The following is a 26,912-nucleotide window of genomic DNA, read 5'->3' as shown; positions in this document are numbered from 1 at the left end:
AGGAAAAGCAGAAGTTGGCTAAGAAATAAATTTGGGTTTCATTTCCTCAGACCATTTTAACTGGCATGGTTTGGTTTTTCTTGTTATCTTTGTATTTGATGGACATTTCCTAATTTGTGGGTACACAAAGATATATGTGTGTATGTGTGCTCTTTCTTGAAAGAAAAAGCCATAAATTTAACCTAACTTAACTCTCTACTGTCCATAACAATGGCAAAGAGCAGTTTCATTCAACAAGCATCTAGTTGATAGCTGTCCAAGAGATGAAGCAGCTATAGTCATTGTCCTCCAGAGAACGACATTTGGGCTGAAAGTAGGGTGTGAACTCAAATAGCTCTATCAGAAAAGTCATGGGGTGAGAGGAGTCAGAGTCTCTGAGAGGCTGAGAGAAATATGGGTCTCTTTCATTCTTCTGAGGTCTATTAATTATAAAACTGTGTAAAACCAGGCAAAAAAAAATGGGGTGTTTTAAATATAAATTTAACACCAAAAAATTTAATATGCAAAACTGCAATGCACTGTGACTATATTGCTCCCAGGATAATTACAGAATTAATACAGATTTTAATTCCTAGTGTATTATAGTTAGGGTGGCCCGGAATTGGGAAAGACATTTAAAGCTGTATGGGGAACATCTTTCTGATCCGTCAGTGTGTCTGTGCAACAGAGGGTGTAATCTGGCTTGGAGCTCTTGTCAACAGTCAACATTTGAAGCCCTTCTTGAATCTGCAGCACTGAACAAAAGGCCATTTTGGCCACTATAGGATAAGCCCTGATGCAAAAGATAAACCTAGAGGAACTGCAGGGAGAGGAGACTCTTGCAGTGAAGGAAGGACATCTGGACCTATGTGATGGACATGGAATTGCTGAAAATGGCCCAGGGATGAGTGTCCCCTAATATGTGAAACTGTAGTTTGAAATGACCCATCAGAGGTACCCTTGGGCAGCATCGCACCCTGTCCCTGCCACCTCCTCACTCCAAGTTGGTTAAACCCTTGCTTTACTTCTACCATAGCAGAAAGACCATCCTCAGGCAAGGGTGATATCTTAATAAACAAGCCAGGCCATGTCACCCCTGGGGACAGGAGAGCCATGACATCTTCCTTTTCCCTGGGTAGGGAAGGGATCCCTTTTTTTTTTTTTTAAGATTTTATTTATTTATTTGACAGACTGACATCACAAGCAGGCAGAGAGGCAGGCAGAGAGAGAGGGGGAAGCAGGTTCCCCACCGAGCAGAGACCCTGATGCGGGTCCTGATCCCAGGACCCTGGGATCATGACCTGAGCCAAAGGCAGAGGCTTAACCCACTGAGCCACCCAGGTGCCCCAGGGATCACTTTTTTGATTTGAAGATCTGTTACTTCAGGTTCTTCAGGAAAAAAAAAATAAATAAATAAAGGGATCCACTTTTTATCAGCCAAGTACTTAGTGCAACAGAATCATTTGGTCAGCAACAGGAAGCAGTCTTTACCTTAAGTAACCTACAGTGTGAACACCATCATTCAGTCTCTGGTGAATGGGTAGCTTGCTAACAATATCAGGTGCTGTGCTAGGCATGGGATAAAGCAGCAAGCACACTGAGTCATGTTCTTGGGGAGAGATCATTCGGGTGAGGCTGTGAGAGACAATGAGTAGTGCTATGAGAGATAGTGATTTAAGTGCTGTGGAACAAAATAAAATGGAAAGAGGATTGGTTGGGGTGGGGGTGTGTCTATCTGCTAAATACTAGTATATTGTATTATGTTTAGTGTTAAAATGATAGTGAATAGTGACTGACAGGGCGCCTGGGTGGCTCAGTTGGTTAAGTGTCTGCCTTCAACTTAGGTCATGATCCCAGGGTCCTGGGATCAAGTCCTATATCGGGCTCCCTCTCAGTGGGGAGCCTGCTTCTCCCTCTCCTCCCCACTCATTTTCTCTGTCACTATCTCTCTCTCTCTCTCAAATAAATAAATAAATAAAATCTTTTAAAAAAATAGTGACTGACAGAAACACCCAAGACAAGAGCATTAGAAGGAATTTTGTAGCAAAACCTATCACTAAAGCTTGTTTTTCTAGTAGCAGAAGGACACAACCTTTTTTCCGTATGCTTATGTTTCTGTGTCTGGGCAATAGTGCACAGAGACCAAGTATGCTTTTTGTTATTCAGTTCCTTTTCCCTGGAGAGTTGGAGCTAGGGGAAAAGGAGGACTGTGTGTTCAGAGAAGTGGCACTCAAGTTTTTTTCTGAAGGGCTTTAACTTTATTTAACTGCCCTGAGTTCACTGGAGACTTTTATAAAATCTCTGGCTGGCACCTCTCTCTGTGTCTGTTCATTGTGTATCTTTCTCTGCTCTGCAGAAGAGCTTTGACACTGGATGAATGGATGCCATGGAAATGGGATGGGGAGATCTCAGGGGGTATAGCTGCCCCTGTTCCTGCCCTTGCAGACAGGGTCTCCCTAGATATGTTAGGAGTTCGGTATTTTCAGAGGGACATTCAGTTTTCCAGGCTTTGGCTTCATTCATTGACTGAAAAAAATTTTGTTTCTACCTCACTGGCCAACACACTTAGTGTTTTTTCCCTGGCCACTGTCAGTGACGTGAAGGTGCTCAGGAAATTCCTTCAGTTGGGTCCTGAAAGTCTCCAGATACCTTCATTAATGGTTTCTTTTGGGAAGCATTTTGAAAACAAATTCCAATTGATTAAAGATGAAGTTTTAAATTTTCTTTTGTCTTAATTTTCTGTGAATATAAAATCGATTAAGGTTGATCCAGAAAATACCAGACATTGTCTTTTTATATTGTTTCCCATTAATAATAGTAGAACTTTACCTTTTAAAAAGAAAATGTACTTAAACAGCACCGCTGTGTTTGATTTTGCAGTAGTTCTATAAGGATGGCTCGTATAAAAAAGTTTAAAAAAAAAATTCCAGGTAAACTACAAGGTATTACTGATCTCTAGTTTAGGAGAACCTTTAATTGACACTGAACAGGCATTTTCAGTTTATTTTAAGCATTATTTTTCTTGGTTCCTATGAAAATATGTTTTATTATTATTATTTTGTAAGATTTTAAATACTTATTTGACAGCAAAAACACAAAAGCAGGAGGAGAGGCAGAGGAGAAGCAGGCTCCCCATTGAGCAGGAAGCCCTATGTGGGGCTCAATCCGAGGACACTGAGATTATGACTTGAGCCAAAGGCAGAGGCTTAATCCACTGAGCCACCCAGGCGCCCCTGAAAATATGTTTTAGGTAATCTAAACTACTATGAATTGCTTCAGATTTATTTCAGGGTAGTTTTTCTGGAGCTGGAGATTCAAATACAAGAGGAAACTTTATTATATACATTAATTTTATTTTCTACATACATTCTTTTTTTTTTTTAAAGATTTTATTTATTTGACAGACAGAGATCACAAGTAGGCAGGTGGCGGTGGGGCGGGGGGAGGGTGGGAAGCAGGCTCCCCGCTAAGCAGAGATTCCTATGCGGGGCTTGATCACAGGAGCCTGGGAACATGACCAGAGCCGAAGGCAGAGGCTTTAACCCACTGAGCCACCCAGGCGCTCCTTTTACATACATTCTTAAAGAGGGTAAAACCATTATTACCAAATAGTCTTATTTTGCTAACATAAGGGGCGCCTGGGTGGTTCAGTTGGTTATTTTGCTGACATAAGTTAGAATTTTAGAAGTGTAACCCACAAGAAATAAACCTGATTTTAAAGTGTAATAAAAAACCCCATCAGAGAGTCTTGTCATTCACTGAAGGTGTGAGATACATGTGTTAAATAGCATTTATATCCAAGTATGCACACAGTAGATTCCCATCTGATTGGCTTTTTCTCCTCACTAGAGTTAATTTTTTTTTTTTTTTTTTTTTGACAGACAGAGATCACAAGTAGGCGGAGAGGCAGGCAGAGAGGGAGAAGCAGGCTCCCTGCCAAGCAGAGAGTCCCATGCAGGGCTCGATCCCAGGCCCCTGGGACCATGATCTGAGCTGAAGGCAGAGGCTTTAACCCACTGAGACCCCCAATTTTTAAGTGGCCCCACTGGTGGTAGCATTGCTCTGAGCACCTGACTTGCTTCAATAGATAAAGATGTTTCAGTTCCTTTAAATGTTCCCATGACCTCTTGAGTTTCTCATTTGTCATCATTGTCTTGTACCCTTTCTATGACAAAAGCATTTACAGCAGTGATAGACAAATAGAGGATTGGCAGGTTTGAGCCCTTTCACCCTTTATCAAATGTGTAAAAGTAAAATAGATCCAGTGACCAAGAATTTGGTTGGTTAGCAAGAGTCAACTATAAATAGCTTTCATGCTTGAAGAACATAGGCGGGACTGGCTACATAATTTGTGGGGCCTAGTACAGAAGAAAATGCAGGGCACTTTGTTAAAAATTACTGAGAAGAAAATGCAGGGCACTTTGTTAAAAATTACTAAGAATTTCAAGCCAGTGATAGCAGAACATTAAACCAAGCACTGGCCCTTCTAATCTTTGGTAACAATTTCACTTCTAGATGTACACCCAAAAGAGAACATGTGTTCACACAAAAACTTGTACATAAGTGTTTAACAGCATTATTCATTATAGCCCAAAAATAGAAACAACACAAATGTCCATCAGCTGACAAATAGATAATAAAATTTAGTGTGTGTGTGTGTGTGTGTGTATGTGTGTGTGTACACATTTCTTTATCTCTATACAATGGAATATTATTTGGCCATGAAAAGGAATGAAGTACAGATACAACATGGATGAACCTTGAAAACATTCTACTAAGTGAAAGAAGCCAGTCACAAAAGACCACATGATCCATTTATATGATCACATATGATCATATAAGTATCCAGAATAGGCAAATCCACAGAGACAGAAATCACAGGTTAATGGTTGCCAAGAACAGTGGTTTGTAGGGGTGGGGAATGATTGCTAATGGGTAAGAAGTTTCTTTGGGAATTGTATTAGTTCTCTAGGACTGCCATAACATAAAACCACAGACTGCATGGCTTAAACAAGAGAAATGTATTCTCTTATAGGTCTGGAGGCTCAAAGTCCAAGATCAAGGTGCCATCAGGTTTGGTTTCCTCTGAGACCTCTCTCTTTGGCTTATAGATGGATACCTTCTCACTCTGCTTCATATGACCTTTCTGTTGTGTGTGGATGCTCCTGCATGTTCCTTTGGTGTGTTTATCTAATAGGGACACTGGTCATAGTGGATTAGGGCCCAACCCTAATGGCCTCAGCTTAACTTTATCACCTCTTTAAAGACTTTCTCTCCAAATAACCAATTATATCCTGAGGTATTGGAGTTGGGACTTCAACATATGAATTTGGGGGAGGGGGCAGGGAACAAAAAATTCAGTCCATAACAAAGGTGATGAAAATGTTCTAAAACGAGATAGTGGTGATGGTTGCAAACCTGTGGGAATATACTACTAAAACCACTGAATTGTATACTTTAAAAGTGAATTTTATTTTAGGTGAATTATATCTCAATAAAGCTGCTATGAAGAGCAAATAAAAATAAATCATACATGGCTCTTGCTTTCAGAGTTTATAGACCAATCATGTCAACAAGGATATAAAGAGGCACTTTCAACCCCTTGCAGGGTAGGTGTGCTAGATGGAGGTGCATTTATCCCATCTTTATGGAATGGAGAACACATTGTAGAAGACAGAGCATAGGAGCCAAATCTCATAGGAGGAATATGAATTTGGTAGGGAGAGGTGTCCAAGCAAGGGAAGTAAAATGAGTGAAGGAATGAAACCCTGGCATGTATGAGAACTAGGACATTGTTATCCTGTCCCTCCTTGGTCTAATCTGCTTGCAATATTATCAATGTCTTCACTACTGGATAGAGGTTCTGTTACTAATGAACCAGCTTTAAGTCAGACTCTTCTGCATTCATATCTTAATCTCTCCTCTTTGGATAATTATCTAAGTTATCAGCCTCAGTTTCCTCATCTGGATGATGGAGAAAAGAATAAATATTCTATATGGTTATGAATATATTAGCTCTGCCCCTCTCATTTCTCTGTTCCTTGGATAACCTGATTCTAACACCCCTAAACATCTTAATCATCATTCCTCGGGCTGACTTCAGTGACAATACTTCTTTTGAAATGAGTTTCCCAGGACTGAGGGAACCAAGTATATTTATACCACAACCTTTCATACATTTCAAGATCAGCTGGGAACCTCAGGAGCTCTTAGCAGTCACATCGTACTGACATCTCATATTGGATCTGGAGGTCAGCTATTCTCCTTCCCACAGACTGGTCAGCCATTTAACTCTTCAGTGTTTCACTCATCTTAGATTTGAGAATTTGGTTTTCCCACCTATAACTATGGAACTTAAGGTTTAGTCTTGCAGAATTTAACTTGGGTGGTTTCAGCTCACATTTAAGCTTCTTCCATTACTTTGAAAAATTGACTCTGCTTGTGTCTATTGATTATGCTCCCTGGCTTTGTGTCTTCCACAAACTTGGTCAGTATATCTTTTTGGATCTTTAGCCACGTCATTAATAAAATGTTGATGAAGGTATTGTTCGGGGGGTGCCTGGGTGGCTCAGTGGGTTAAAGCCTCTGCCTTCAGCTCAGGTCATGATCTCAGGGTCCTGGGATCGAGCCCCGCATCGGGCTCTCTGTTCAGCGGGGAGCCTGCTTCCCTTCCTCTCTCTCTTTGCCTGCTTCTCTGCCTACTTGTGATCTCTGTCAAATAAGTAAAATCTTTAAAAAAAAAAAAAAGATATTGTTCGGGATGGATTCTGATAGCATTATAAGAGAGAACATCTGCAAAGTGGCCTGAGACCCACGACTCCAGCATGACTGGTCTGCTTGTTCAAACAGCCATGAATCCACATGAAGATTCCATATCTCCCATATTAAAGGATATCACAACACTCTTCTCATTGACATCTGTTAACATGACTTCATCAGATGGGCTGAAATCATGATATACCATGACTAATTGCTTCTTTCTCATCAACCAATCAAATAACCATCTCACAAAAAGAAATTAGGTTAATTTAGTATGGCTTATTTTCCATAAGCCCATGTGAGTCCCTGCTGGCCGCTGTTTCATGTTCTAAATGCTCACAAGCCATCTGTTTAATCAATTCCTCAGCTTTGCCAGAAATTCTTTTCAGTCTTCTTGCTCTACAATTTCTGAAAGATTCTTGTCATGAAAATTGGAACATGTACTTTGCAGGGGGTGAGTGTCAAGAGGGCACCTCTCCCTTTTTTCCTGGTTATTCAGATTATCAACCTCGGTGCAGAGAATATATATCTTTGAGTTGTGTTCCCAGTTGTAGTTCATTTGGGTTTGACTTTGTAAGTTCAGAAGGCAGGAGCCATAGTGGGGAGGTGCCCAGGATTCAGAAGTAGGGTCTCAGTTTCATTATTACTAGGTGTGGTTTGCCTCTTAATTGTGCATTTTTTTAAAGATAGATTTATTTATTTTTTTATTTATTTGACAGACAGGGAGAGAGCGAGAGTGAGCACAAGCAGGGAGAACAGCAGGCAGAGGGGGAGGGAGAGGCAGGCACCCCACCCCCCCACCTCAGCAAAGAGCACGGACCCTGATGTGGGGCATGATTCCAGGACCCTGGGATCATGACCTGAGCTGAAGGCAGATGCTTAACCGACTGAGCCACCCAGGTGCTCCTGACCGTGCCTTTAAATGAAGGTCTTAACCTGTCTGTATCTTAGTTTCTTTATTCCAGAAGTGAGGATTATAATCGTCTCTTAGCAGAATGCATGGTGCCAAAGCACTGGCCCTTATATGGCACTTGGGATTGTCATAATTAACACCAGTATAGCTATTTTAACAGTTGGATGTTTTCTTATGATTATCTCATACCTTGGCCTGTGGTTCTCTTTTTAAGATATTTGTTTCATCCTTTGAAGGTGCATGCTGCTTTCTTATAACTTGTAATTATTTGTCTTCCCTCCCGCTGGATTGCAAACCCCTCAAAGGCAAAGGCTGTGCCTCAGACAAGTAGAGTGTCTAGCACAGCATGGTTGCTTTATACACATTTACCAAATACAGAAACTGGGATTAAGGTAAGAGTTGAGAGCTTTTCTTAAATTAGATGTCAAAATGCACTATTCCATATGTAAGTTGGAATTCTGTTTCAAATGAGTTATATTTAAAAGAATCTCTGATGTCCTCCTTGGGGACATCTCCACTGCTGTGTGTCTAAAATGAACCTGGTCTATATCACAAAGGATCCAGAGATTGAAATACCCTCTTGTCAGAGGCGAGACTTACACTATGACATTACCATCAATATCAGCAACAATAGTAGTAGTAATGGTAATAATCATACATTCCAAGGAGTTTGGAATTAAATTCGAAGTTCAACTGTAACCACAATTTTTGGCCAGTGTATCTGTGTTCTCCTTTTCCCTGTTTTTTAGTTCCACCTACTCTTGCTTGTCTCAGTTTTCTATTTTATTATGTAAGTTATGTCAAGTCCTTTGTGGAATGAGGCTGAGTAGAAATACATAAAAGTCATAGATTATGTAACAAGATATGTTCCAAGGGCCAGGGGGCAGCTATACCTTATCACACTAGTAGAAACTGAACAAAAGAAAACCAATACAAACTGTAGCTTTATGATGTGGGCCAAAACTGTAAGGGAGGTTTTACTAATGGTGTTTTAAAACTGGCTTTTGGCACTTTGGGGTTTGGGGATCTTCGTATTGGCTGTGGAATATTCTCAGGAGGGTGTGTGGTCAAGTCTCACAGCCTCTCTGGGTTCCAGTGTCCTTATCTGTGACGTAAGAGGGCTGGCCCAGCAGCAATTTCCAAATCTTTGTTGTCCAATGAGATCTCATGCTTCGTGGGGTGGGTGGGGACCACATGTCCTCTCATTTGGGCTTCTCTTCAAACCTGCCCTACCCCAAGCCTCTAGAGGACTCTGGGGCTCTTCCACACTCAGCTCTGTTAGTCTTCTGCACCCCTACCAGCTCTGAACCTTACTACTCAAAGTGTGCTCCCTGGACAAAGCAGCATAGGGCATCACCTGGGATCTTGTTGGGAATGTGCAGTCTCCGGCCTCCCCTAGACCTCTATTGGAACAGAGTTCCCCTGGTGATTTGCCTGAGTGGCAAAATGTGAGAAGCACTATTCTGAGATCCTGTGTCCCTTCTTTGAGGCTTCCTCAGATAACATACTTTATGAGTCTAACAGTTTTTTCTTTCATTGTGTGAACTTAACAATTTATCCTCAAATTCATAAGGTTCAGAATCTCTAGATACAGTACTGGTGGAAAACCATGCCTAAGACTCTTTTTTAGTGTCCTTTGCTCTGTGCTGTGACCTGAGGAGGTGGTGGTCTGTTGCTGAGTTCCTGTGGACTTCTTGGGCAGGTGGGACAAAATCTGTACAGCCATCTCGGTGAGGTGCAGCAAGTACGAAGGTTCTGAAGCTCTTTATTTAGCCAGGCTCCCCTCCACCCCCCTGACTCGGAAATAGGAAGACCCGTGTAATCAGAGACAGGCCAGCTGTGTGTCCCTATCTCCTCCTCTTACACAGTTGACTGACTTTTTTGCGCGTTACAAGTCAATGACTGCATCCATAAGCTGTCATGCAGGGAAACTAGATCCTAGTAGTAGCTTCTATTTTGGGTTCTGTTGGTAGATTAAACTGTGGCTTTCTGGTGCATAAAAACAGATTTTTTTTTTTTTAACCTAAGCACTACTCAGCAAAAATGTAAGACCCAGAAACAGTTGCTTAAACCTGTTAATGGACGTTATTACAGAGTAATACAGTAATACAGAGCTTCATTTTCTCCCTTTGCACCTCAAAATTAAATATAGTAATCTGTTTTATGCTATCGTCAGAGTTTTAGCTTAAGTCCATTTATTACAATTACCATGATGATGCAATGGAGACTGAAATTTAGAAATACAGACCTTTTGCTAATTTGGCTGTCTCAGTGTTAACTTGCGGCCAGCCAGCACCTGCTATAAATAAAAGTAGGGGACTTTATTTCACTGAAAGCCTCAATTATGTTTTCATTTTATTTTTGGAGGACCTACCTTCATCTTGCTTCGATCATAATTTAATTTCACTTTAAACAGTGTTTATCCCATGTTGGTTTTACCTAGTCAAGTAAATGGAGCTAATCAGTTTTGTTGCTTCTTAAAACTCTATTTGTTGCTGTATCTTGATTTCATGGTAGGCTTTGTATTGCATCCAATCATCTCATTGAAACCCACAATTCTAGTATTTTTCTGTCATGTTCAAAATAAAAACTTGACATGAATTATGCATTAGAATATTGCATTTTGAATATTAACCTAACATTAATTATAAATTTGGAGCATATAACAATCATAACAAAAGCTAACCCGATTATCTATGGTAAATTATTCTTTCACATCCTTACTGACATTGTCATGCTCCTTAATTTCCTTGCTGACAATAAACAGAATCTTTGCTCTAAGCTCAGTACTTAGTATACTAAAGTGTGACAGAGTGAACGAGTGATTGTTGCATAATCTTATGTTATCAAATATTGATAATAAGATCAAAATTTTTGTTTTTAGAGCATATTACTACTACATCTTTTAACAGTTTTTAATCAAGTGATTTTGTACAACTGAACATTTTGAAAACTGGCCCCCTCACACACACAAAATTATACCTATAGGGTTCTGGTACTTAGGAGAACCTCAAAAATGTAGATTTTACCACCTTGCTAGGAAAGATAAGTCTTGGAAAAAACTGTTTTCCTCTTCTGCTTGATCTCATCCCGTCTCAGTCCAAATCTGGGGTCCTGTAAGTGGCAAAGACTCCCGACAATTGGTAAGATTGTCTATAACATTCAAATGATAACTAATGAAAAATAGGCATAACCTTATTAGTACTTTATCAAGAGCAAGACCATTACTCCAATCACTTTGAAGAGGCTTTTGGGTTCTGTTTTTCCCTTTTTCTTTAATGCTAAGGAGGGGAAGAAAAGAGTAGTAGGTGGCAGGAGTTCTTGTTTTTTGAAAAATGGTTTGAGAATGAAAAAATTGTAGCCTGTCTTAGTAGTGGATACTGAAGATCTTCATACTAAAGCAAGAGAGGAGAAACTTAAATTTGAAGACAAGAGTGGTTCTTTGGTATTGGTAGTCTTTCCTCTTTCAAGAAGTAAATGGTGGCTCTGCTGTAGTATGCTATATGATCTTGGATAAATACCTAACTTCTCAAGACCTTAATAGGTTGAGGTGCTTTGATTGTTCTCTTCTGGGAAGGTCTTGTCTAACTTTGAAATTCTATAAATACATAAAATCCATCCCAAAATTGGGGGAGAAATTGAACAAGGGATAGGATATCGAAAACTGGGTGGCTTTGTGCTTCTCTTGGGCCAGTTCATTACAGTGGGTGTTATCATCTCTGAGATAATGTGAAGCGTCTATGCAAAACCATTTCCCAGGTTGCCATTTTTCTTTGTCAGTACTAACGTTATTATCAGCTCCTATAGGTAAGTCAGCTTCCAGATAAGGGCTATTTGACAAGTATGCGAAGAAGCAAATTTTTATAAACTTCCACTTTCTGATTGATGCTCAGTGTACAAATTGATATGTCTCTGCAAGGGACAAAATCACACATAGGAGTTATGATCCCCACTATCTTTGCAACAGTGCTTGATGTGTTGTTGATTTTGATCACTAGTCAAATATTTTTGGAATATCCACGATATGGCAAGACTTGTGCTAGACACTGAGAATACAGAAATGAATGAAATCTAATTATTCTCAGTCTGGGAGTGGAGATGAGAAGAAAGGTATGAAAGTACGTGATTGTCAAAGTAACACTTTCGATGGTAGAGGTAATGAATAAGCTGAATTTTGAGGGATGAGAAATATGTAAGCTTGGTCCTGTTCAAACACGTTAGACACTGCCAGATGCTGGGAGTTCTATAGTGAATAAAGTGTGACCCTGACCTTTACGGTGCCTGCAGTCCAGTAAGGGAGCTCATATGAGAATAGATCTTGTCACAGGATACAGTGAGAGAATAGAGGAGAGGCCCCTAACTTAGCCCTGGAGAGGTCTAGAAAGACTTTCAGATGAAAGCCTCTCATAATGCCATTTATATGAATAAATGTCACCTATAGTTCTTGGAACTTTGTTTTCCTTCTTCTAAAAATTGTAATGATCAAGGGAAGGAAAACTGAATGGGAAGAAATCAGAGAGTGAGACAAACCATGAGAGACTCTGGACTCTGGGAAACAAACTGAGGGTTATAGAAGGGAGGGGAGTGGGGGCATGGGGTAACCAGGTGATGGGTATTTTTTTTTTTAAGATTTTATTTATTTATTTGACAGAGAGACACAGTGAGAGAGAGAACACAAGGAGAGGGAGTGAGAGAGGGAGAAGCAGGGTTCCCACTGAGTAAGAAGCCTGAGGATCTCCAGGACCCTGGGATCATGACCTGAGCTGAAGGCACATGCTTAATGACTGAGCCACCCAGGCACTCCAGGGTGTTGGGTATTAAGAAGGGCACATGTTGTGATGAGAACTGGGTGTTATAAGCAACTAATGAATTGTTGAACATTACATCAAAAACTAATGACGTACTATATGTTGGCTAACTGAACATAATAAAAAAATTGTAATAATCAACCTTGTGTTTCTAATACCTAATGACTTCATCTTAATTTCTTAAGTGAGAGGGTTCAGACTGTGAAAAACAAAGTAACTCCTTATATTAGTAATTTTTTTCTCTCCTCTCTATATAGAGAATTATAGAAAAAAGCATACTTATTATTATCTATGAAGGTATGTTTTCTTAATTTGTGGGGAGAAGAGAAGAGGAGGAGGGAAACCAGAAGTTTTAGGGACTTTTTTTTTTGTCTTTTTCACTTCATTGATTTATATATTTTGTATTTTTAAAAAAGATTTTATTTATTTATTTGACAGAGAGAGACATAGCAAGAGAGGGAACACAAGCAGGGGGAGTAGGAGAGGGAGAAGCAGGCTTCCGGCTGAGCAGGGCTCAGCATTGGGCTCCGTGCTGGGCTCAATCCCAGGACTCCAGGACCCCGGGGTCATGACCCGAGTCAAAGGCAGACACCCAATGACTGAGCCACCCAAGCACCCCATATGTTTTGTATTCTTTGTTCTGCTAAATTATCCATGCTCTTTATTTCACTCTTTGCCTTCTTGCTCCTCATTTTAGATTACTCCTATTTGCTTTCATAACTCATATATCTCTACCCAAGGGAAGGAAGGGAACACTGGTGAAATTTGAATCATTTTGAATCCTGATACTTTTTGGTAACTCCTAAAAAAATTGGCATTTGAGAATCTTGAATTAATGACAAAAATTAGATTTTGAAATTAAACAAATACCATGTTGTCTTAGTTTCCAGATTTACTAATGACAAATAATTTCTAGTCATTTATTCAAGTATTTTTCTTACTATAGATCTGTTTTTATATAGTTCATTATAGTTCACTTTGTCATGATTTTTTTAAGATTCATACTAATGTTCAAGTAGAAAAGAGCCATTATGCCTTTTGCAGTTTAAATTAGGAGACTTAGTGCTTTCTAAGTACAAATGAGTGTTCACCATATTCTTCATCTCTGCTTCTAATCTCTTCTTTAAAAGTCTTCTATTCCTTCTTGGAGCAGAGTGTTAGTATCAGGTGTCTTTAGCCACCAAAATGGCTTACATAATAAGAAAGATTTATCTCCCTAACAAGAAGTCGAGAGAGAGAAAGAGAGAGAGAGAGAGGAGAGAGAGCAAGCGCTTTCAGGGTTGACAGTCAGCAGCTCACAACATCATGAAGGACCTTGGTGCCTTCTCTTTTCTATCATTCAGCCTGTCATCCTAAGGTGGCTTCCTTCATGATCCCACCTGGCTGCCAAAGTTCAAAGAGTCAATGAAAAAGATGATGACTTGCAGAGGCAGATTAAAGAAGGGTTTCCTCCCACACTTCTCTTTTTATCAGTGAGGAACATCTTTCCCAGAAAACTCCCAAAAGATTTCTCACATCTCACAGGATGTTTAAACTAATCCCTGGCAAGGGGAATAGAATGACATGATAGACTTAGGTTAATTATGATTCATTCCAGGGGCTGAGGAGAGTGTCCTCCTCTTTAGAGCATATGATGGCGGAGATGTGGGGAGATGAGTAGAGAGTCATCAGTGTCTCTTAAAATAATCAAGCCATAATATTCAGTGACTTGGCTCATCTGTATAAATAAGAAAAATAGAATGGCCTGACCACTTCTATTGTGATATAGAGGAAAAGGAAAGGGGAGAAGAGGAGCCATAACTGGTTTTGAGGGGGAAATTAGAGTTGAATCTAATACATTCCTGGTTATAAGGAGAGCTTTTGCAGTCTATAGAAAGAAATTCCAGAAGGCTGTCCACTGTGAAGGGAATCTACTCATTCTTTGGCTAAACTGAGAGCAAAGGGCGATTTCTTCTTAATGAAGCTTTTCATAAGCCAGTCCCAGCTGCTTTTAAGGAGGCTGTGGTTTAAAATGGGGGAGGAAATAGACACACTGTAGTGAATGCACGAATATACAGGCTTTCAACACGGTCAAAACCAATGCTGGCTTTTGTAGTTACCTGATGATTAATACTCACTCATGGATTTCTTGGCTTGGCTGTAGATTCTTTGCTCAAGAGAAAAGAGAAGCCCCTGGGCAAAGGGTAAAGCAGTTAGACATTTTATTATCTTCTCCATGTAACCTCTAAGAAGTCCTCTGGAAAAGGACTGGATAGGACACATCCTGAAGCCAATCCTATTAGTGCACTGACACCAGAGGGTCCCTGCAGAGAACTCAGAGAGGGCATCAGTGTGGTTTCCAGCCTTGAAACAGGTACTCAAGCCACTTGTATTTTTTTAAAATTTATACAGATGGGGAAAGTCATTGAATTCACATAATTATTAGAAATTTTTTATCTGGGCCATATTTGTCATCAAACCTCCTCCTCCACAAATTTCTGTTTACTCTCTTCTGTTCCTTAAAAATAAATGGCAACTTGCATAATTTGTTATGGTACCAGCATTGAAACACAGCATGGAAGTTGTCACCACAAATGACAATATAATCTAGACAGGAGCCAGGGTAGCATATTTGCCAAACTAAAATGTCTGAAATAATTCTACTCTTATTTATTTGTTCTTTGTTTACTATCTGTATTATTAGTTCTTACCAATTATTTATTTTTTGCTTATTATCTGTATGTGATACTTCTATACACTGCTAATGTGTTTGGAAACTAAGTCAATCTTGAAAAGCCTAGGAAATGGAATTTATCCGTAGGTTATAATTGATTTTCAGTTTCATTATTCACTACTAAAGACACTTTACTTTGTCTAGGTATCACTATATCTTAGCCATCTTTAGGATATAGATAAATTCAGCTAGAATTTAAAATGAAGGAACTTTATTTTTAATCCTGTGGGAGACAGGCTTGGTGCCCTCCCCATACTCCTTGGATGATTAGTGTTTCCTGTGCATGGATCCAGCCTTTACCTGCCAGCAACTGCTGTGGTGCCTGAGGCCTCTCTCTGGCTGTTAGGGCCTAGGCTCTGGCAGGCTGAGAAAATGGGGGGCTTTAATACTCTCAGAGAATGAAGGCAGATGGTCCTCGCCCTTAGGGCAAAGGACTCAGAGGTGCCTATTCTACACTGGCTTCCAAGGTTCTTTCACAGAATTAAGCTCCAGTTGCCCACAGTGGTGACCAACTTGGTAATATGCCCTTGATCAGCTTTCCTTCCCTCTTTCTCACTTCCCCACTTCCTCACTGCTTAATTGACCACTGGTGCACAAATCTTTGTCTCAGGGTTTACTTCCCCGGGGACCCCAAACAAAGAGAATCCTCTAGAGCAGAACATGGCTTAATGGGATGGTTCCTCACACTTATTTTTGAAATCTTGTTATATAAAACATATTTGGATAAAAACAGTAGAGATGAGTGAGGAAGAAGGAAGAAAAGAGTGGTTTGTGGGCCTGCTAGTTTTATAGATCTTTTTAAAAAGAACCCCTACCTATACCATTTTCATTCCACATTCCATAATATATACTCTTTTGTGTGTGTGTGTGTGTGTGTGTGTGTGTGTGTGTCTGAGTGGTATCTAGAGAATGGTATATAGGTATAGAAATTAAGTAGTTTTTGTAAGTAGTTCTCTTAAAAAAAAAAAACCTCACATGCTTATTAACTTCCACAAACTATTCAAATGATGCAAATGTGGACATTCCTCTCCTGGGTATTGATTTACATAGGGCAAATAGTAAAGAATGATAAACTCATTTCTTTTGCCTCTTGGGAGTCCACCTAGAGAAAAGGTAATCTGCACAGTAAAAAGTAGTTTGCATTTGCAATAGTGAATGACCTGGGATGCTAGTCTATAGATTTTGGTTTTTCTTCTCTTCTCAAAGAACGATTAGGGATTCCCATCCACCACCAAGCTCTAATAGAGCATTTATCATGAAGTTGTTCAATTATTTTTGTACTTGCTGATCTCTCCCATGGGACTGAGCTCTCTTGGAGGGCAAGAGGTTTATCTTTCTTATCCTTGGATCCCCAGTGCATGGCATGGTATTTGACCATCAATACCTCGTCAAGTAACAGAAGTATGGGATTTCCTATCTTAAGGTGTTTGGTAGTGGATGCCCAGAACCTCATACAGAGTCCAAAATTGGGCTCTGCCCCTCAGCAAATGCTATGAGCATTTGCACTGCACCATCATGCCATTTGAGCCCCCAAAACCCTTCTAATGCTTTGATCAGGGGTAAAGAGGAAAAGACCAGGTGAATCAGTTCTAGCCCCCAAATGAGCTGAGATCAGGAATTTAATGGTTAAAAACAAAAGCAGTTTTTAGATATGGTCTATTTTGGTGACCCATAAAAAATTTTGTTCTTTTCTCTGGACACAGACATTAAAATATGCTTTTTCAATTGCTAAGAGAATAAACAACTGAAATAAAATAAAATTCCATCCTAGTATACTCTCCACCAACTTCTACAAATTTTTTTTCAGCTACTCCTTTAGGTAAGTTTAGTTCCTGCTTTTTTCATTTTTTAATTGATGTACCACTTTTTTGAGTCAGTATTGCTTTCTGCCATTATATTTTCTTATGTCCCTTTACATTTTAAATTTATATATTAAAGAGTATGAAACAACTTTAATAAAGTGTGTTTTGTACACTCATGATATTTCTACCCATAAAAGAATATGAAATACTGTGACCTTAAATCCCTTAGAGGATCCTACATTTGAAGACTTGAATTAATAAATAAAAATTAGCCTAAGTGAGTCAAAGTGTTGGAGGTTCAGTTTTTTGTTTTTGTTTTTTTAAAGATTTTATTTATTTATTTGACAGAGAGAGAGGGAGAGCACAAGGAGGCAGAGAGGCAGGCGGAGAGAGGGGGGAAGCAGGCTACACGGGACTCAATCCCAGGACCCTGAGATAATGACCTGAGCTGAAGGCAGAGGCTCCCACTGAGCCACCCAGGCGCCCCACAGAGGTTCAGTTTTCCCGAACCCAAGATGCTTACAGTGATTTTGGTAACACCTGAATGTGCCTATTGCATTGGTCAGGGCTCCCAGGTACAGGTAAAAGCAGCCACTGTCTGAGGTTTAAGAAGAAGGGGATTTGTTCCAGAAAACAGAGAGCTCACGGCAGCAGCAGGAGGGCTGGGGAGCAGGCTAATGGCTAAATTTCCAAGATCATCAGCCAGAACCAGGCCCCTGGAGTAGCTTGCTGCCTCTTCAGCCAGGCCATGCTGTTTCCTCCGATCCCTGTGCTAACAAAAGGGATACCCTGTGCCTGACCTGTTCCTTTACTCTGCTCACACCCACGGCAAAGTTTCTGGTGGGTGCAGCTGACTGGCGGAATCTAGGTCATACCCTGATACCCCAGCTCAAGGGAGGTGGGAGATGTGGGGTTTGTTTGCTTATCGGTTTTTGTGCATTTTTCTCTATCTGGGGAAGGCAGGACCCGCAGTCCAGGAGTCTGTTGCAATGTAGGGAGGCTGTCTAAAGATGCAGGGCAGCCACAAATGACAGGTTTCTGCTATGATAATGTCTCATGAAAATAACAGCAGGCAAATTGTGCAAACTGTTTGCCTTCTACTATTAAAACTGTGTAGCAAAAAGATGGGATGGAAATAACAAAATCATTAATGCTGATTGTCTCTGTGGTGAATTGTGGGTAATATTTTCCTTTTGTTTAAAAAATTTTATATAAAGATACTATATTTCCTTGAAAATTAGAAAAAATGAGAGCTCTTCATTTAAGAAAGGAAGATTACCATAACTGCCACCTTGCTAAATGAATGAAAACTCTATTTAAAAGTCCTGAGCGGATTTATGTTAACTACACTGGAACTAAAATATAAAATATAAAGCAATCCATAAATCAATTAATTAATCAATCCGTCCCCCCCTCAAAAAATAAAGTCTGGAGCAGATTTAATAATCTCTCCTTGTTAAACAGGTGAATACTGAATCAAAAAAAGCAAACAACAAATAAAAAACTACCGTCACCTAAGCCAAGGTTGAAATCTGTTTCCTTTGGCTCCATCCCCAGTGGGTGCAGTAGCTGCTGCTCACATTAAGAGAGTCTTAATCATCTTAAACATCTTAAATGAGGGGAGCCTCAGATATCATTTACCCCTACTTCATAGCATTCATCTCAATTTGAAGTTTTCAAGATATATGTATTTTCACACACTCATATACATTTATCTATTTGTTTAATAATTTGTCTTGCCCAGTAGACACAAGGGTAGGGCCTACAAGTCCCCAGTGCCTGCTGCACCATAGACACACAGTAGGTGCTTACAGTATACAGAGTCGTTGATGGTTAAATCACAAGGGAAAGGATCACAGCTCGTTATCTCTAGACTAACTGCAGAGATTAACAGCATTACCAGCCGACTATCCCTCAATGGGGAGCATTTGAAAGAACAAGGGGACATTTGAGAAAAAATAACTCCTTAGTTAACATCTTAAAAAGGTAGTCTGCCTCATACATGTCTTGAGTGACTGAATTTTCAGGGAATGAAATAACCAATAGTTATCCCGGATTTCCAAAGTCATTCTCCAAAGTATATCAGTTTGCTACTGATTCTAGGAAGAAAGAAGAATGCCACTTGGGAAAAAGAACAGAAAGTTTGTAAAATGAGTGAGTTTGCAGGGATGCCTATTTCTTGTTTGTTGTTTTTTGGTTTTTGCCACTGTCATAAAGTTTCTCGCAAGCAGTTGAGGTTCTGATAAAATAAATACCTGTCATGTTGTTTGCGAGTCACTGAGCAGGTGACAAGCTGTCCTTGATTTGGTAAGTTTCCATGCTATCTTCAGCTGATATTGATCTCATATTAAGTGATATGCAATGAGAGTTTCCTCTGTCAGTTCAGTGACACAGTTTTAGGTAAGGAAGGTAGACTCTGTCTGCGTCAGCTAGAGATGATGATATTAGATATCACCTGTCTTAATAACCCTACCTTCGTCTGCTGCGCTGTGGGCAAATGAGATTTTATGCTTTATCATTGAGCTGCCAGACAGGACTCAGGTAACTATATGTAAAATCTCACATTCTGTTGCACAATAGTTGATGTTTATGAGGAAAAATAAGTATCTTCCAGATTTTGATAGCATTTGTTCCTTCACAGCAAGAGAATATTGCAAGTTTGCGCAAGGCTTTATATTGTCATGCTTAACCACTGTGACTTTTACAACTGCATGTTAGCTGGGCACAGTAAATTACTGGAAAAGCACTATGAAGATGTCACTGAGCTTTACCTGCTGTGTGGTAATCTTCAGAATGTACAGAAAAACATAGCCACCGATGTCATTTCAAGCTCCTTTTACTACACCAACAGCCGGAGATGCCACTCTTAATAACATGAGGTCATTTTTAACCAAATTCTTGATGGCACAGTCTTCTCATAGAAAATGTTACCAAGCAAGCATTTCTCTAGAATCCACTTCATGATCAATTAGGGGTCGATAATGTGTTCGTTAGCTAACAAAACCAACGTGAAAGTGCCATCAGGGGAAGGAAACCGAATGTTTCAACTTTCTAAATTGCAATCCTAATTAAAGAGTCCTGTAAATGGCAGGGTAGAACCTGTGGGGCTTCTGGGGCAGGGCCATCCTCCCTAATACAGCCAGGGCCTACCGTGCTTGTCTTTTGGGAGTGGATGAGTTCATACTGGGAAGACCATGAAGAACATTTAAAATGAGTAAAATGTTATAAAAGACTCAAGTTTTAGGAAAACTGGTTTCCCAATAAGGGCCATCTTGAAATAGAAGGTTCTCCTGATGAGATTTTAGAGAACGGACACTTAATGCCAAGCTATTACTGGTCAAGAAAAAAATGTCAGATGTCATCCAACACCTGATAGGAATCAGTTAAAATAAGGACACTTTCTAAGTTTTCCTACATAGTGTCTCAGCTTCTAGGACAGATGGTCTAACCTAGAATTTTTATGAAATGTTTGCCACTGAGGAATGGATTGGATAAAAACTACAGGATACAGTGTTAACTGTAATATCTAAGTTTCTAGGCCAGGAGTCTGAACAAAGAAACAGGCTCTATCTCTGGTATTGCCTGAGGAAATTTCTTCTACAGTAAAACAACTAGGGAAAAGTCTTATTTGAATCAATGAAAAGTTCATAGGATAATTATGTTTTTTAAGGATGATAGGAGCTCTCCTATCCAAATGGATAGGAGACATCCCATCATGACATCCACTTGACATCCATTGTGATTGGGGCTAGTACTTGGGTAAACAGAGCAAATAATTTTTAAGTGAAATGACATAATGAAAGCATTTATATCAACTTAAAACATATCATTGTACATTTTTTCCCCATTTTTTGATGCACAACCAACATCTAGTATTTTCTACTTAGAGGTTCCTTCATCTTCTTTGCATAAACTACCTCCAATATATGTTGTTTTCCAGGTTTACCTTCTTTAAAATGAAATGAAAATTTAGCAATCTGAATTCAAAATACTAAATTTTTTCATTTTTAACCCATCTTTTTAGCAATGTCTTGTCAATTATTATCAGCAATTTTTTTTTTGGCAAACACTTAACTCAGTTTTCCTTGCAAAGATGACACTCATACTCATTCTTCATCAGTTTGTCGCATCTAAGTCACAAATTTACTGTAAGAAGCACAACTGGCATGATTAAGTTCAGGAATAAGCACAATAACTCAGGTAAGCACACATCTCACCTAGAGGGGCAGAAGTTAATGGATGTGCTGGACAGCACCTACTAGGCACAAGCACTCCCTATGGCAAAGGCAACAATCAGCATCTGTTAGAAAGAACTGGAGAGCTCTGGTTCATCCATGATTTGGTTGAAGGGCCTTTAATTAAGACTGTTTCTACTATAAATACATTTTCATTAATATGCATAGGTTGTAACTCTTAAAGAACATCTTTGCAAAATGTTTTCTAGTATGGGTTCTGCAGAACTTGCCTTAATGAATAGTTAACATTCACTTATAATCAGCAGAATCTGTCTGCACACATAATTGGTGCTCTAAAGTGCTTTCTCCCAGCAATCTAGTTTATACTTGGTACTATAATTGGTTTGTTCATCAGACTATTTTTTTCTCAGATGGGAAGAGATAGTGTTTTGGTCCACTCCTCATTGAGTTATCCCTGTTTTAAAATTAATAACTTGGAGATTTAATGAGCTCTTTTTCCATTTATACATGCTTGAGATCCTAAATTCCTCTCTATCAGTGTTTTTAGATATTTTTCCTTGTCCTAAATACCAATAGCAATAAAGTATGCTATGCCAAGGATAGTTTTAAAAAGAAACTAAATAGATAATGGCCCTATTGATATTAAGTTGTTAGATTTGGAAAATTTTAGAGCTGAGAGAAGCACACACCCACACAGAGGCAAAGAGAGACACAGAGGCAGATAGAGAGAAGGACATGGGTAAAGACAGAAAGACACAGAGACAGCACTGATAGATTAATAAATACATATATAGAGAGAGAGAGACAAAAAAAAAAAAAAAGAAACAGAAATAGATACCAAGATAGGAATAGAAATAGAAAAGCAGAGGAAAACAGATAAGGTGAGAGATAGAGACAGAGTCTCACAGAGAGACAGAAAGAGACAGATGAAAGCAGAGATGCTATGTGAAAGACAAAGGGAAGCTGAGACATCTACAGAGACAGATGAGGAGGAGCCCCCTCAGCAATGTTGCTCAAAATTAGCTCAGACTCTGCCCTGTTTGACCAAATCTGTAGAGGTACAGGTATGTCAGTGACCAGGATAGGCAAGCAGGTTCAGGGACCACAAGGTGACAGTGTCATAACAGACAATACCAAACCTACGTGTAGGTCATGGCCTGGACATTAGTTAGGTGGCCTTGGACCACTTGTTGATAGCTGTTATTTTTAAACTATAAATATATTTAAATTTCTATTTTTTGTTTGTTTGTTTGTTTGGCTGCAGAAAGGTACTGAAGGAAATTTCTGTTGGAGATCTTAATCCAAATGAGACTGTACAGGCCAATTTGGAGGCTCAGCTCCTTTCCAAGCTGGACCACCCCACTATTGTCAAGTTCCATGCAAGCTTTGTGGAGCACGATAATTTCTGCATTATCACAGAGTACTGTGAGGTGAGACTCTCCTCTTTTGGAATTCTCAGTAAGAATCTATTTCACAGTATATAGCTGTCTGTAAAGAGATATCTCATAAGTTCAGTGATCAAATAATAGGTTGAGGGGGTTGGGTTAAATAGGTGATAGGGATTAAGGATTCCATGTGATGAGCACCGAGTATTGTATGGAAGTGTTGAATCACTATATTGTACACCTGAAACTAGTACTATACTCTATGTTAACTAATTGGAATTTAAATAAAAACTTTTTAAGATTTTTTTTTTAAGATTTTATTTATGTATTTATTTATTTGACAGACAGAGATCACAAGCAGGAGGGGGCGGGGGGGAAGCAGGCTCTCTGCCGAGCAGAGAGCCTGATGTGGGGCTCCATCCCAGGACTCTGAGACCATGACCTGAGCCGAAGGCAGAGGCTCTAACCCACTGAGCCACCCAGGCGACCCAATAAAAACTTTTTTAAAGAAGAAAAAAACCCACAAGCTGAACTATAAAGACCTGGAGTATGGTGTCTTGCAGCTAAGAATGATGATCTCTGGGTAATTGACAAACTCACTCTCTTCCAATGAAGTAATAGCTGTTACGGGACAGTGCCTCTTGGAGAGGGAGTAATTTAGGGAAGGATTACCCAAACCTTTTACAATGGTCCAATACTTAGATGGACATTTAAATGCTGTAACAGGCCTGGACAGAGCAGAGGTCCCTCTCTTGACTTTCAGGTTCTAGGCCTATTCCTCATTTTCTCCAGTGGAAATTTGAAAATGGAAATATGGCTTATTTTCCTCATGAAAATCTTTCTTCACATTTATCATTTTGTGATTTATGGCTTCATGTATTTGCAGTTTTCCCTGCCACTCCATGTTCTCTGCAAGTAATAGCTGTGCATTTTACTGAGCCCCAACTGAGTCTGAACCTGCTTGGAAAGGTAGGGGAGGTGGAAACTGGCAAGGTGCAGCTGTACTGTGAATCTGTATGTTGACTCCTGAGAGGCTAGGTAGAAGGGAGCTAGAAGGGCTGGGTCAGGCAGAGAGAACATGAAGATGACTTTGCTCAAAAAGTATCTCCCAGAGCATTCTGGGAGCTAGTCTTAGCCAAATGTACCTTTGGGGAGTTTGGTGCTTGTCATACTTTAGAGTGAATTTAGTCAGCTCATCACCTGGGTGTTACTGGGGTCTGAAAGAAAAGATGCTGGAAAGAAGGAAGATAATTGTTAGAATGGAAGATAGGCCTGTTTGGTCAGAAACTTTGGACACTCAGAGGGTGCTGTGTGTTTGAGACACAGAAAAGAAGAGGCAGAAGAAACTTGGAAAGAGCAGGGATAGCAACAAAAGTCAGCCTTGCCTGCTTGACACATTAGCTAGTGTATTAACCAATATGAAGCCGAAAGCCCAGTTAAAACATCTGCAAGTTTGAGATATTCCAAGTCTCAGCTATTTCTGGGCAGGTCAGCCTCCTCGGCTCAGCATTGCCGGCTGTTACCTTGTCCATTCCTCTGCTTGGAGGAAAGTGAGAGGGAAAGAGGAGGGCGGGAGAACCCCTGCATTTGGGTGTCTACTTCTCCTTCAGCCAGTGGACTGCTAAGAAAAACAAAATGATGAGTTGTGCAGAGCTGTGATAATGAACAGCTACTCTGGCATGTATGTCCTGAATCCATGCAAAACTATAGGTGTTTCCGTGTGTAGCTACAGTATGATCCATCTGCTATAATTTAATCATTTCTCTTCCTTTCGCCCTTAAGTTAATCAACTGTTTTATTTGGTAGACAACTGACTCCTACTGCTTGTGACTATTACTATTACCTCGTGCTGCTTTTGGCACATTAGACTTTCCAAAGATTCTCTCCTGGTCTTACTATTTTTTCACTGTGGTCAGTACTATGCAACAGAGCTTTCTGTGATAATGGAAATGTTCTCTGTTTGTGTTGTCCAATACAGTAGTCAGGAGTCCCACATGACTCTTTTGCACTTGACAAAGTGTGGCTTGTGTGATCAAGGTGCTGGATGTTAAATTTTATTTAATTTTAATATATTTAAATTCAAATAAACATGTATGGCTACCAGCTACCTAGAAGCTCACCTAGAGCGTCTAGGTGATAAGCTGGAACTTTCTTTCCCTGTCTTATTTTAAAATATTTTTAACTTTAATTTTAATCTACAAGAAAACTTATAAGAATAACACAATGAACTGTTCATCCAGATTTGCCAATTGTTATAATTTTCCCGCATCTGCTTTATCATTCTATTTATTCATCTATCTGTATTTTTTTCCTGAACCGTTTGAAAGGGGGTTGCAGACAGGATGCCTCTTTGTTCTAAATACTACTGCTGTATTTCCTGAGGCTGAAGACACTGTTTTATATAACCATGGTACAATGGTCAAAATCAGAAAATTAACATTGAAACAATACTGGTGGGATGCCTGGGTGACTCAGTAGGCTAAGCATCTGCCTTCAGCTAAAGTCATGATCTCAGGGTCCTGGGATGGAGTTTCAGATCAGGCTTCTTGCTCAGCAGGGAACCTGCTTCCCCATTTCCCTCTGCCTGCCACTCCCCCTGCTTGTGCTCTCTCTCTCTGACAAATAAATAAACAAAATCTTTATTTCATTTTTTTAAAAGCAGCAGCAATGCTGGTATTTAATCCAGGGGCTTGTTAAAATGTGATCCCAGGCCAGCAGCATCACTATTACCTGGGCACTCCACCCCGGCCATACTGAATCCGAAATTCTGGAGGTGGGGTCCAGCAATCTGTGTTTTGATAAGTCCACCAGGCAAGTCCAAAACACATCTAAGTTTGAGACCCGCCCCCCCATCTAATCCATAATCCATCTTCAAATGTAGCCCACTTGTCCCATTTATGTTCTTAGAAAGGACGTTTCTGTATGTTTTTTCTAGCACAGGATCCACTCTAGGATCATCTGCATTAATTTTCAAATTCTAGTGGTTTCCAAGGGCTGAGCTACTCTCTCAAGAGGGGCGTTGCCATGGTGACGACTGCAGGCAGAGCCTGGGAACTGCCCTGGGGCTTCCAGGGCTCCAAGCTGCTGAGCTGTAAGGCTGTCACTTCCCAGACTCCCAAGAAATGACGTGTGCGGATCACTAGTTCTTGTTAACAGAGATATTTCTCACCCTCAGACCCAAATTTGCCCTTAACTTGCACAAGCTTGGCTTCATCCTCTTTTTATTGAGGTAAAATAATATTGGAAATAGCATATGGCCAAACTTGCACTTCATAGGAAAATGCCATCAACATTCAAATAGCTGGTCTTTTTATCTCCAAGTTTGCTTTTTGTAATTTAATTTGAGACCTTGCAAGACTGAAATATATAGATTCATTTGTGAGACTGCTACATCCACCTCTCAACCCTTTGGCACATTTTATCAGATTATGAGTGTGAAAAGCAAATAACTGAACTCTCACAACTTCTTGTCAAGATCTAACCAAATCTTTGATGGGGAGTAGTTCCAAAACTACCAGAGTAGGAGAGTATTTCAAATACTGGTGTCTTCTCTTTGACCCCCTCCTCACAGCCCAAGGTTAAATGGAACTACTTCCTGTTTTCTGTCCCTACCGCACAGTTTCACACCTCTTCATATGTACTTGGACCATTCCCTTTTAGAATATCCTTCTTCAAATCCTAATCATCCTCCCCTGCCCAGCGGAAATGCCACCTTTTTTTTTTACAAAGACTCCCATAATCACCTGGCTGGAAGTCTCTCCCCACCTGCCCCCCCTACCCTAACCACATAGTATTTTATGCCTCTTGGCACTCAGCACTTTATACATAGTAGAAACCATCTCAAACTTTCAATGTGGGATTGATTTTTTTCTGATTCATTTTTTGTCACATGGACCCACAGAGTGAGCCAGAAGGAAATTAGTATTCAGAATTTTTTTTTCTCACAAATTATTTATCACTTGCTTCCCGCTGCTTCCCACCACGTTTCTGTCAAACACTAATGGTAAAAGATAAAACAATGGATCCTTCTACCTGTTTTATATGTCAAAAGCATTTTGTCCTGTCTTATTTTGCTGACTATCTAACAATGTTCTGCACTAGAGACCTGTGAGATACTACCTGAAGGTTTCCCTTTGGGTGAGGGCAGAACATCCCCAGAAACCTGGTTATTCACTTAGTAGGTGCAGTAGAGGATAGGTGAGATCACATATCTTCAGTAGAGAGAGAGCACATGACTGTTCACCAAAAGCAGGAACGGTTGGACTTGTCTAATTTCTACTTAGTGATATTGACATAACTAAACAACTAAACAAAAATTTATCGGTATAACGGTAGTGCTCAACCTTGGCTATACATT

At 39.8% G+C, this 26,912-nt stretch overlaps 1 protein-coding gene across 6 annotated transcripts in view; it reads left to right on the top strand.

Annotated features, from left to right (window-relative positions):
- Positions 1 to 26,912, top strand: part of NEK11 (NIMA related kinase 11) — a 241,161-nt gene that overhangs the window by 19,901 nt on the left and 194,348 nt on the right. For 4 of the 6 annotated variants that reach the window (XM_032869712.1, XM_032869713.1, XM_032869714.1 and 1 more), the window contains exon 3: positions 22,435 to 22,600. The exons of 1 other annotated variant lie outside the window; for it this stretch is intronic. In XM_032869712.1, coding sequence (XP_032725603.1) covers positions 22,435 to 22,600 — 166 coding nt within the window. Of the gene's footprint in view, positions 1 to 12,331; positions 12,339 to 15,020; positions 15,023 to 22,434; positions 22,601 to 26,912 lie in introns of those variants that run through there. One more of the 6 variants, XM_032869718.1, reaches the window with a different exon arrangement.

This window comes from Lontra canadensis, unplaced genomic scaffold, assembly GCF_010015895.1.
Source record: "Lontra canadensis isolate GAN:19392208 unplaced genomic scaffold, GSC_riverotter_1.0 scaffold38, whole genome shotgun sequence".
In the NCBI taxonomy this organism is placed as follows: domain Eukaryota; kingdom Metazoa; phylum Chordata; class Mammalia; order Carnivora; family Mustelidae; genus Lontra; species Lontra canadensis.
Note: the sequence above shows the minus strand (reverse complement) of the source record. Positions and strands in the feature narration are given on the sequence as shown.